Source organism: Echinococcus granulosus (assembly GCF_000524195.1).
Source record: "Echinococcus granulosus chromosome Unknown EG_S00010, whole genome shotgun sequence".
Classification (NCBI taxonomy): domain Eukaryota; kingdom Metazoa; phylum Platyhelminthes; class Cestoda; order Cyclophyllidea; family Taeniidae; genus Echinococcus; species Echinococcus granulosus.
In genome coordinates this window covers 1,193,872-1,206,319 of record NW_020170390.1, presented here as the reverse complement: position 1 = coordinate 1,206,319, position 12,448 = coordinate 1,193,872, and the positions used below count along the sequence as shown (strand labels likewise).

Genomic DNA, 12,448 nt, shown 5'->3' with positions numbered 1-12,448 from the left:
TTTCCAATATGTTCCGTGAATCTCACCTAGGTTCTACTTTTTGTCTGCTCAAAACGGAACTTTGTTACAACACCTCTAGACAAAAAAAGTAGGAACTGTGAAAGGATCACCTTCTTCCCCTGAGAATAGATGTGTCATTAGCGAAGCAGGCCTTGGAGCCAGTGGTGACGGAGTCAATGGGGACGGCAGCAAGGTTGGGGGCACAACCACTGCTTTCTAACAAGCCGACGGGATTTGGTGGAAGCAACAGTTTCACCGTGGTACCGGGTTTTATAGTCCTAGTACAGCAGACCTCCACCTCCTCTCCCTCTGCGTCTACCTCCACCTCGGTGCTGTCGCCTATCGCCGCCTTCCCCAGCGCGACCAAAGTCGGCTTGAAGCTGAGTGATTGCGGTGCTGACGGTAGTGTCTTCTTGCGCGGTGCCTGTTCCCGCTCGAAGGTGCAGCCTGCAGTAAGGGCTACGACCAACGGAGCGGTCTTACACGAAATAGACGTACTCACGCGCGCCGCCGCCGAGACACCCCTCCGCGAGCCTTCTGTGCTGTGCCCGTTGGCAGCAGCAGCGGGGGCCATCAGCGACAGCGAAGTGGGAGGCGGAGAGGCATCAAGTATAGGAGGCGGTTCTAGGTGGAGGGACATCTTGAAGTTGGCATCCTCGAGGAACTTCTGTAACTCCTCAATGTAAGACTGAGCGAGGAGGTAGGCTCGGATGCTCTCATTCACTTGGAAAGCTGAATGTACGTAGACAAATGGCGATTAATTGTGATTTAATTTGGCTCCCTTTGCCGCTAAACTGCTGCGAAATTTCCATCGTATTTATTAAATCGTTGCAGCAACACTCAAGGATCGGGAAAGGGCGCTGAGATAGTTACAGCTGGACGGTGCCACCACCATTTGTGTTTTTACTGATTTTTTCAAATAACGACTTAACATCAGTATACATAAATGACACCTAACTTAAGCACATGCATTCAGCAGTAATCGTCTGCAACCTGCTTAGTCGTTCAAATTTAGTACCAGGTCAAAATGATGCAATATAAGAATTTTCAACGCTTCAAAATAAACGTAACAGCTACGCATAAGGCTGAATGCTCCGGCTGCTACCATTTCAAAAGAGGATTTTAGCTTGCTTAGCCAAAAAAGTGGGCGATAGCCAGTGCAAAATCCATTTGCCGATCAGAGGTGTGAATTAAAGTCGTAAGAAATGGGTCTAGGTGGTCACAGTTTTAACACGTCAGTGACTGTTCAGTTGCGAATATCAAATGACCCGAAAAGTAGATATGGTTTGCGGTATAGATCGCTGACATGGCTTGAAGTAGCTTGCAAAGACCGGTAATATGCCATTATTTGTATGCATTATAAAGCAGAGCTCTGTGTCAGCCTATCGGTACTCCTTATTTGGGTATGGCACAACTCTCTCACCCTAAATTCTTCTATTTACTAAAATGTCGGTTTAGCAAACCTGATGAATGTGATTCGGTTTCAAGAGTGTAGAAAATAGCCTACCGTCAAATGTTTACTGAATTTAGAGAGGGTACGGCAGCAAGAAGTGCCAGCCAGAAATGGCATCAACACCTCGATTCAGGTGCTGAATCGCTCAAAGATGAATGCATCGCTTCCACAAATACCCTCCGCTCGTGATAACGAAGAATTACGCATCATGATCGTAACTATCCTTCGAAACCAGTGTGTGAAGAAGAATGGCATTTGTCAGGTTTAACGTGAGAGCTGAAATGATGATTCGTTTGCACCTACTTCGGGTGGGAGGGTAAAGTGGTGGAAGATAAGCAAATTGGCCCCGCCCACATGCGTTGGTGGATGACAGGCAGGCATAAGCATTCACTTATTCACTCCACCTTATAAAAGTGTGCCGTGTATTCTGGTTTATTTATTTTCTCGCTGATCTGTAATGCGAGATGGCTTTTGCACGCCATTGTCCCTAAACCAACCACAATTCAACCCATACCCCCAAGACAAACCGCCTCATCCCCATAAATCTGCTTGGTTCGTGTGTGATGGTCCCCAGACCAAATGTTTTGGGAAAATGTAACCCACAAACATAGGATGCATTACGAATTGTGGTGGTGATTATTGCAACGAATAAAATACCTTAAAGAGACCTAAATCGTAATTTAATTTTATTATGAAAAACTTCACTAACTTATATCAGATATCTTATGGTACCACGCTAACATCCAGTCGATGGTGTTACGATTAGCTGAAAATTCTGGACTTCTCGTCCACTACTACCACCTATAAATTCAAAGAACTCAAGCACCGTGATAGCCTTAAACTCTCAGTACTGATTGATAGGTCAATTCTTCTTCTCTCCACCCCCTCGCCTCCTCCTCGGAATTCTCATGCCACGTGAAAGATCAAAAAGGGAGGGATCGGAATGGCAGAGAGGAGGAAGAATTAATTATCCCAAAAAAAGTTGACGCTGCCAACGTCGCGCGCGGGTCGTGGATCGACCGTACACGCGTACGCACCCCCAACTCCCCCATCCAGCGTCTGGGCGAAATTAGGAAGCGCGCAAACGGCGAGCGCGCTTGTGTGGCAAGGGCCGATCAAAGGCGAAGTCAAACATCCCCATTGGTTGCCAGCAGCACAAGTGTGCTGTGCGCACATGTACGAGGGACAAGTGGGGAGGCAATACGAATGTTAAATTTAAATCCTCATTTTAAGAGCTGAGAGGATTGTTGAGGGAAAGGCGGGTGTGGGATGGGCTAGGTGACCACCAGGCAGGTCGTCGACAGGATGGAAGGGGTGGAGAAATGAGGACTGCGGGCTTTACTCGCGCCTACCACGACACGTGCCCTCTGATTGCTTAAAAAGAAACGGGCCATGTTGTGCAAAACCTGTTTCCACACCTCCAATCCTTACGAGTGAAATATGTACGTTCAGCTAAGTAATTACAATTTTAGATAATGCATAGGAAATCATGGATCCCGATGATAGTCTGGTCGGTTGCGGGGGCATCGTAATAGAGATTGGCATTGTTGAAATGAAATTGAATTACATAGAGCGAGCAGTTTACTAGCCGGGCGAAGTACGCAAACAGAACTATCATCGCTAACACATTCACTGGCTGGGTTTTAAAAAGAAACTATGCGCTAGTCCCCATACTTTGTTGATTAAATGGGACATCAAGTGTATTTTTTCCGTAATTTTCAATCAATTTAATTCCCCTTTAATTAAGTGTCACATGCACTTAAAGGTGAGAATCCGGTAAGAAAGTCGGGACGTCGTATGCGACGAGCGTGTTAACTAACACACTTGCAATGCAACACAAGGCAGCCATCCGACAGATAAAAACGGACTTTCTCGCTGAGGATAGGGGCTTACGGAAACGCGACTGCTGGAAGTGGGCGATGGCGTCGACGATGGTGTTCAGCTTCGTCACCCAAACCGTTGTCGGCTGTCCGTTGATACGCGGATGTGCCACGTTGGTGTAAATGAGATCAGAGAGGTAGAGACCTGTGAGTGATGAAGCGCAAGAAGGAGAACAATAAGGTCGCGTGAGGATAAAGACGACTGACCTGCTACCATGCCACCCACAGTTGGTGGCTCTTCGAACCTAAGTTTGTAAACCGATACTAATTTAAAATGTCATCATTGTGAAACAAGTTAGACTGGTAGGGATCACTCATCCAAGGTCACAGGTGGAGAGAAAATGCTACGAAAAATGATTTTATTTACTATAAAAGCAACACAGGATATTCGTTAAAACTTGTTTCAGGCAGAGCCACCTTATTTGTTCTAGTTTTCTGGTATTAGTATACTTGTAGACGAAATTCACTCGTCAAAAGAACTATTCCAACATTTCCAACAGTTTAATGATTTTGTTCCCTCAAAGATATAGCTGAGGAGATCGTATCAAATACCACAAGAATAAACAAAATAAGTACTCATGCCAGAGTCGGAAGTAGCAGCTCCACTGTTTGAGGTGATGTGTTGACGTGTAACTAGACAAATTAGCACCAAACCAATTTCATCCGCATCAACTGGGTAATCTAGTCAGCCCCGAGGCAAGTGGAGCTATTGGAAGAATTGGAGGCACCAAATCTGTCCGAAAAGTGTCCATGCAAGACGCCGATGACGCAACCAGATTGATGCTGGCAACCCACCAACCGGACAAGCAAACGCACATCCTGCATTCACCCAAAATCAAGACTGGCAAGAGCATCATTCCTTACCACTGCGTGGTCCTTCAACTTACGTCATTTTCGACGATGTCAAAAAGCACTCTTGCATCTGCAAATATACTCTCCGGAAAATGCGAAACTCTACGAAACGCAGACTAGTCATACAGCCCACTTCCGTGGCATTTATGCCAGTATATTCATGAACGCAGAGTTGCAGTGATAAAAATGTGGACTTTGACTTTTCTTTCCTGTGAACGTTATCTGTTCCCCAAGATATTCGGGGACAAAGTACCACCTCATGGCTCACTTTTGACTTCACTTTAGCCACTTCATTTCGGTACATTACCAAGAGAACGCAAAAATGGAGATTAAATGCGTTCACCTCACTCTCAGCTGACGTATTTTAGAAACGTATACTTAAATAAATAAATAGTGGTAGACCTATCGCATTACTTTCCCAGGATGATTAATGTCCAGACGGTTCCTACCCATTCCCTGCCTTGCCGAATTCCGCACCCATTCGCACCAAAATCAGTTCCAGTAGTTAGCGCTAACTTGCATTCAAAGCCGGCCAACAGTCGAATGCTGGACCGTCGGGATCGGTGCGGCTTTAGTTTATCACATAAAACGTTTGCTGACATTTTAGCAAGGTCACAGGCACCCACGCACCCAAGACACCTCTGCAATGCCTAGGGGAATGACATTTACTTACTCTCAAATGCCACTCGGTTCAGGAATAGTGGTATACACAGTTAATCTAATGGTGATGCTAAAGTAAAAAAAGAAGGGTGTTAATTTATACAAGCGGGACTGCTCACACGTGAGACTGATCTCAAGCGACCACTAAGTTTCACAGTGTGAGTGTTAGTGAGCCGAAAGATTGAGTTTATTAGTTCAGGTGTGATTAATAAGGCGTTCCTTCCCGTTTTGGTGGTAGTGCCTGTGAACGTACAAAAGTGCAATCAAGCCTGGACCTTCTACAAGTGCAGGCATGAGCAAGAGGCATAATTCGGATGATACAGATCAAATGCCTCACAACCATTTCACCTTTGCCCAATGACTGGCGCCTTATTGCATACAGTCTATCACCACCATCAGCACTATCTAAAACGTCTGACGACAATGTCTGCTATTCAATTGCACACAAGCACACAAACAGAGTCTGCAATTCAATCTTATGGTAAATCATAATGGCTGGTGGGGAGGTCACGCATAACTCCATCGGAGGTTAATTCCGTCAGACGAGGCAATTGCTCAGAAGCCGTCTGGTCGATGGGCTGAGGAAAGTAGAGAAGTGAGTAGAACGGAGGAAAGGGGGCGCAATCAATGGCCAAGATTGAAAAACATGCATAAAGGAGAGGGAACGGAAATGAGTACGTCCATACTCACATGCCTGCCGTGCACGACCTACTGACCGGTCAGTGGGATGAGTCACGTCTTAAAGCACGAGCGATTCTGATGCTAAAATCTAATGCTGCAGAGCTCAAAAGGCTTCAGAATTTGGAATATTGATGGGTGCGGACGAAAGCGCTTGGATGTTAGCTTCGACCCAAAGGCTTCCACTACAGAAGTGATTATACACTGAGCTTTTATAGAGATGCAAACTGCACCTCTAAAAGTTCAGCCGAAGAAAAGACGAATGGAACTTGAGTGGAAAACGTTCAGAGGGCACATTTAAAAGAAACGCGGGAGGAAAAATAAGTCTATCCCATACTAGTTCATAAAAGGGACGAAATCAATCTTTACTTGAGACATAAACTTTCACAGTTCCTAGGCCATTCCAGGTCATACGTGTCATGCATCATGTCATGTGATCCCGCATCATCCGCTAAAAATAGTTTTATTCTTCCCCGAGTGAGCGCGGTTTTACTCTGTAATGGAATAGATTCAATTGAGTGAATGCACATTTTGGTGTCGTAAGTTGTATTGCTTTAACACAAACTCGTGGTAAAGAGTGTACCTCCTGATCATAATAATGTGCACTACTGTGTAACACGAGGCACTCAAATGCAAGTGGAAGAACTGATTTGATAAAAAAGGCACGTAAACTGAAACCGGCATTAGGACGAGTGCTGCTGGCATTGTTTTTGGCTCAACTGAGCTCGGAGGTGACGACATGCAAACGGAAGCGCTGAGATGGTGGTAGACCGATGCGCTCGCGCAAGGTGCTGTTAGCACCCAGACGGTCAACAGATGCTGTAGGCGTCCGTCGTCTCGCTGGGTCAGTTACTCTTACATCTCACAACACACGCATACACACATATGCATGTGTACACGCGCAAAACCTGATAATGTAGAGGTGGTCCACGCTTAATAAAACATATAACGCACCCACGATGCCAAATATGGCCGTGGCCGGAATATGGCAGTGTGTTTAAAAGGCTAAGCAGGCCAATAAAAACAGGCAGAAAAAAAATTTGAGATGAATTTGAAAGAAGTATCACTACTTTCTTTAAAGCCAGTGGCACAAGAATGCACTTGGCGATGTAAAACAATTTGATTAACTACAAAAACACACAAATACGTAGATCCATTTACTTGAAGTAAACTATCCATCTCCAAAAAGCCGTACATCCAAACCTCTGTTAAGAGACAGTTGACTTTGTGTTTCAGGACAGGGGGCCTATGTACGTGTTAGGCCGGATGATTGCGAGAGCCAGTATTATAACTGCACACACACCAGAAATTAAATTTCTCCTCTAGCCAGAAGTTACTGACATGGGCTACAAACTCAGTGTCTAGCAGTGCAAGATGAAGACAAACCCCGCAAACCTTGACAAACGGGGATTGCACAAGCTCCTGGTTCCGTGTGTACCTACTTGACGCAATTCTCATGCGAATAGTCCCCCCCCACAGCAACCACCCAAGTCTCACCTATCTTAGCTTTCTGCACATGGGAATCTCACAGAGCTGTAGCACCAACAAGTTAGATCCCACGGCTGCTTATACGCCAACGGGTACAGCTTTGGTGAATATGGCGCTCAAATGAATTGAGATGCATGTCTCTTTAAGAAAAAGCCATATATAGTATTATTCACGAGACGTTCGCGCCAGTTAAGTGAATTGAGGTGGCTAAGCCAATGTTAAACGGGTGTGACTTACGAAGTGCATGAGTGGTAGAGGGAGGGGCTACAAAAAAACAATTTTTTACAGACTAACGACGCTAAAGCAATCCACCTTTAGCAAACGCGACCGGCGCAGTCGTATGATAGGGTCACGCGTGCCCAAGAGTAATAATGAAGCGCACAGTAAAGTGAATGACGGGAATGCTTTGGTGTTACCTCAGTAATCTCCATCCACCATCTATATCTTGTTTTTAAAATTGGTTTCAATGTGGCAGTTTGAGAGATCACCGAAATAGAATTGTGTTTTATTAGAGCCGTGAGAGTTACACAAGCAAAATAGTGACGATAAAGCTTGCGTGACCTAGACGTTCAAACAAGGCTTATTCCATTTGCATTCAATGCAAAAGTTGTGTACATGCGTGCATACACGAAGCGGCAAGGGTCAGTGCATGTGAAACTGGGCTATGACCCAACAAGGAACGAGTCAGTTCAGGTGACGATTTTAAATAAACTTGCTTGCGTCTGTGCTGAGACCAGACACACAGTTGAGACGAAACATCAGTGAGTGACTCGACCCGCCTTCCCTATCCCAAGTTTTAGCAATTGATCTACCTTTCAGGACATTTAACCGATTCCCAAGTACTAGGTCCAGGTGTACCACCTCATAAAGACAGAGGTGAATGAAGTTGGGCGCATCCTACAGGGCATGCCCCATCATTTCAGATAGATCTGACACCAAGCAAAATCAGGGCACAGGCGACGTGAAGAAGGATTGCTTTTCGTCTGCCAAAGCAATGTTCCAACGCCAAGGCCATCTTGGAGGCAGGTGACCTTGATGTGAGCAAACACCCACGCACGCACGGGAGACCAAATTTACGGCGTGGTGAAAAGTGAAAAACAAATAATGAAACGGAAAGTACTGTCAGTTGCTGGACACACACCGGTTGAAGGACAAAGGGTAATGTGGCATGAAACGAGTATTTGTGAGATTGACTCAGTTCACACAGTTCAATCTCTTGTTTACATTTGTGCGCAAAACAAAATAAGCAGGAAATGTCCGGCTCGCTTATAGTGCCTGACCTCCCACACCACTAGCACTTACATAAAAACCATCCGGAGTACACAGATGGCAAATTCCGCCAGCATAAAAATAAATAATTTTAGGCATTCTAATCGCCCAAAATTTGGGTAGTAAGAATTCACGCTAGCCCCATCTTTGAAACGATCCAAAAAAGAAGCGATAAAAGAAGAATAAAAGACAGGAGCTTGCAACAGTGCTCCTGAACATCACCAGAGCGTCCGTGCACACCAGATGCCTGTGGATCACTCCGGGCTTCGGATGAATTATGTGTAAATGTGGAGGAGGGTACGCGGGAAAACGGCAGCCTCTTACCATCCCTATGACTTGCAACAGGTCAGCCCGATTGTGTATGGTAAAATCACTTATAGTTGTCTGTTTGCTTCACATTGGAGTAAAACAAGTTATTTTCTAGAAGCCCTGTGAACAAACATTCCACGCATTTTGGCGCAAATTAGTGAATTAATGAAACGGATTTACTAAAACTAGCCGACCATATTGGATGTTTGCCAGTGTAAGTGCCGAGAGGAATGATAAGAGAAAAGTCTGTTAAGTCCTCTTTTGGAAGGTGGGAGTGAATTTCGTACAAGTAGATGATTTCAAGCGTATTAAAAAGCATTAGCTATTCCACTTGTCACAAGAAAACACATGTCAGTAGAAGTGATCACTTGTGAAGGTCATGGAATGTTGATAGCACTATTTTTTTCTCAAATAGCTAATAATCCACCCCCTCCTAGTTGATGACGAATACATTTTTTGTTTTACAAATCACTGAGATGCAGCACCAAAGTAAGATCACTTTTATGACTCAATAAAGGGCTCTTCTTATCGAAGGGAAAAGTTTTGCAGCTAAGATTGATACAAACTCCCCAATAAGACCCAACGTGTGCCTTTTTTACATTAATGTAGAATAAACAAGTAAAACAGTTGCAAACATCAAAATGTCTGGAGCACACCAGACATGTACCAGACGGACAACGCAAACGACATTTACCAAAACAAACTGAGATCTCAAATTTGTACGCACTCTACTTTCTCATCAACAACCGATCGGACTAAAACGGACGATAAGGCTACATCACTATTGAGCATATTTCTTAGAGAAGGGGAAAACACGTAACGTACCTCTAGGTGTTGCATGCCATATGCCTACGAAACCTATGTATATAGCACAGAGAATAACTTGAACGAAGAGGAAGGAGATGGCGGAGGGAACTCACCGAGGTAGGGAATACCAGGGAGACGCATGGCGGCGGTATGCTCGCGGAGGAGACGGCAGTTGTCCTGTTGGCCGAAGAGCTCCTCCAGCCGTCGGTAGGCCGCCCTCTCGCGATGGCCGAGTCCAGACCAAGTGAGACGCAGGCGGTAGACACACTCCACTTGCAGTGCCGAAACTATTGACATGGCTGAGTAGAGATTGTTTACCTCCACCAAGTGCTAAATAGAGGGAAACGGCATTCGAAATCACGGGTGGGTTGGAGTTAACATTCACACTATGTGGAAAGGGCATTGACACTTTTAGACGGATAAACTCTGAGAATGTGTGAGCTATGGTAGCATTAATCGTGTATCGAACATTTTCAAGCATACACCGGCGCTCATGTAGTGGAGTTAAACCACAATGACATAGAGACGATATCAGTTCCCATCGACAGCTGATGACTTTACAGATGGCTACAATGTATAGGAAAGTATTTTAAAACCATCTCCACATATCCTAAATAGTGCTGAATGTGTAACCTACCAGAATTATGGGGCCAGTTACGAATGAAGCTACGCCAGGTACGTCCGACTCACCTTGGCTAACTTTATGAAATAAGAAAGCATTTCAGTACGTTTGTTTACAGCAGGATATTTTAGAATTTCCTTCTGAACCCAAAAATTGAGTTGATTGAACCACTTTGTAGACTCGACGATGTTCGGTGCGTAAATTTTCTTGTCCCTGCCGTTCCATTTGAGACTGAGGAACTCAGACCGTTTAATTGCAGCGAAATAGGACATATCAATAAGGGTGATTTGTTTCTAGCATAGAAAGAACTATAGAAAGGTAAAAAAGCCACACCACAAAATCATCAACGCTGACTTTGGTAATGTCGGCGATGGCGATATTGCACATTAGGTCCGAAGCAGCTTTGTCACTTTTCGCCTGCTTACTCTCCAAAGCCGCATCGGCAAGGCAGGCCTAAGCAATAATTAAAGAATTTGCATCTTGATATTAGTTACAATAACCATAAAAGTAAGTTGCTTTTCGAGAAGAAGTTGTGATGAAACCACACTTGTTTGGATGAACTAAATAGGGGAGTTCTACTACCGTATTGGTGGCATGAACACCCATCCAAGCCCAGAGAGTGCCGGTCCTCCAGCACGCTAATAACAAACCTCCCACTATTAAGTTTGGACGCAATAAAATCACAATCTATTCGTACTGAATATACTAGTGGATCAAGTAAGAACATCAAAATACTAGGTTATCATAAACATTACTTTGAGTTAACCATTTCAATTGTTACTATGTCTTTAGATTTGATTGGTACAGTCAGTGCGAATTTAGAAGAATAAACGTCATAAGCACATAGCTGTTTACTTGGGCCTCTAAAGCATGACCGTGACCACAAGTAAAGTAGGATAATAGGATGTCGATCGTGTCACTTTGCTGCATAACTAAGGAGAAAGGTTGATGGGGGAATTGCTTCATCGGGTGGTAATAAATTACAGATGATAAGATATAAAAGTACACCAGTATTCGTTACTGCTTCATAATATCAGACTGTGACTTGTTCTGAATCACAAATGTACCCAATGTTCTCAACTGCTGAAATTAAAATTACCCATACAATAAGAAGTAGTGACAGACACAGTATTATTTATGAATGTGAAGTTTGTGCATATTAAGGTGATATATGAATGTGATGAAGTGAACAGATGACTGCAAAAAAGATATGACTTCGCGAAATACACGTACTTCAGAAGATGTAGCCATTTCACCTTCGTTAATCAGCTGCCCAAAGCCAAAGAGTTATGTTAACGCCAAAAACCACCAATTAGAAACAACAAAATGTCCGCTAGTGGATGCGAAGGTCACATCACTGAATTACTACAAATTAGAAAAAAAATGTTTTTGATGTCATTCGAGTCCTTCATTCGCGGTTATGTATTTTTAAAAGTTACAAATGAAAAAGTCACGAGTGTAAAGCATAAGTCATGCCACATACTTTTACTCTATAATGATGAAAATTATTTATTCAAATTGCACATATGACAAAACTCACCCAGCACTGTTGAAAACTGAATTTTGTCACTTGAGTACACCATCCACCTTGCTGAAGGAATGTGCCGGCTTAACTACAAAGTGCTTTGCAAATGATGAATCAAGACTAGAATCTGTTTCAAGCCATGGCTGCAATGGATGTTAGTGTGACAGTATCATCTAGACACCGAGCGGCCAAGTTTGAACAGGATGTTACAAATATCCCCAATACCTGTCTTTAGTAAAAAAATCCATCTTTCTCCACCCTCTTGGAGAGTGGTGGGTGTACTGTGGAGCGAGACTCCTCGGTCTCCGCTTCCCGATTCCTAGCGTTTCTAGACAAGCCCGGTTGATTCGCTTTGGACATCTTTGTTAAAGGTGATAAGATGGATAGGGAAAATACGATATTCAAGAAGGGGGGAGCCGCAGTCACTAGGTAAGTGAGGGGACGATCCGGTCACGAGATTCGTATTTCCTGGTTGCCTCCTCCCTGAAAGGCACATTAAGACAACATAAGTATTACAGTACCCTCTTCTACACCTAGAAGAGCCTTTTTGGTACTTGGAAAAGTATCGTGATCCGATTTAATGCTTGACACAGGGCGAATCATTACAGGTAGGCCTTGAGTTATTCGTCAGACGTACCTCGCCTGCCAAACAAAATAACTGTTTTCCTTCAGTTCCCCTGAAACCACGTGCACACAATACGCCAAGCTTATTCTCCCAGCTAGCCAAATCCAGTGTCGTCGCCAGGGTCACGCTGGCATTGAACTAATAATGGTCCTACGTGGGGACAGAATGTGCGAAGCCAAGGGCATCCGGGGAGCTGCATTGTTAGCCCACTGAAGAGGGAATGCGGGACAAACCTACCCCGCCCATCCCCCTTACATCCTGCAAGGTCCACGACACCCTC

General features: G+C 44.3%; 2 protein-coding genes across 2 annotated transcripts in view; both read right to left on the bottom strand. All coding sequences in view use genetic code 11, as the record gives it.

Annotated features, from left to right (window-relative positions):
- Nucleotides 1–4,190, bottom strand: part of EGR_02339 (Ras-specific guanine nucleotide-releasing factor RalGPS2) — a gene marked incomplete at both ends in the record, with an annotated part of 9,267 nt that extends 5,077 nt beyond the window's left edge. Inside the window, 3 exons of the mRNA XM_024491588.1 lie at nucleotides 111–732; nucleotides 3,278–3,478; nucleotides 4,133–4,190. Of these exons, the coding sequence (XP_024354094.1) occupies nucleotides 111–732; nucleotides 3,278–3,478; nucleotides 4,133–4,190 (881 nt within the window). The remainder of the gene's footprint in view (nucleotides 1–110; nucleotides 733–3,277; nucleotides 3,479–4,132) is intronic.
- Nucleotides 4,191–6,528: 2,338 nt separating this feature from the next.
- Nucleotides 6,529–10,745, bottom strand: EGR_02338 (Ras-specific guanine nucleotide-releasing factor RalGPS1; the record flags this gene model as incomplete). The annotated part of the gene is made up of 5 exons (XM_024491587.1): nucleotides 6,529–6,702; nucleotides 10,087–10,311; nucleotides 10,352–10,471; nucleotides 10,513–10,564; nucleotides 10,669–10,745. The coding sequence occupies 5 exons, from the start codon at nucleotides 10,743–10,745 to the stop codon at nucleotides 6,529–6,531; spliced, it is 648 nt and encodes a 215-aa protein (XP_024354093.1).
- Nucleotides 10,746–12,448: the final 1,703 nt, after the last annotated feature.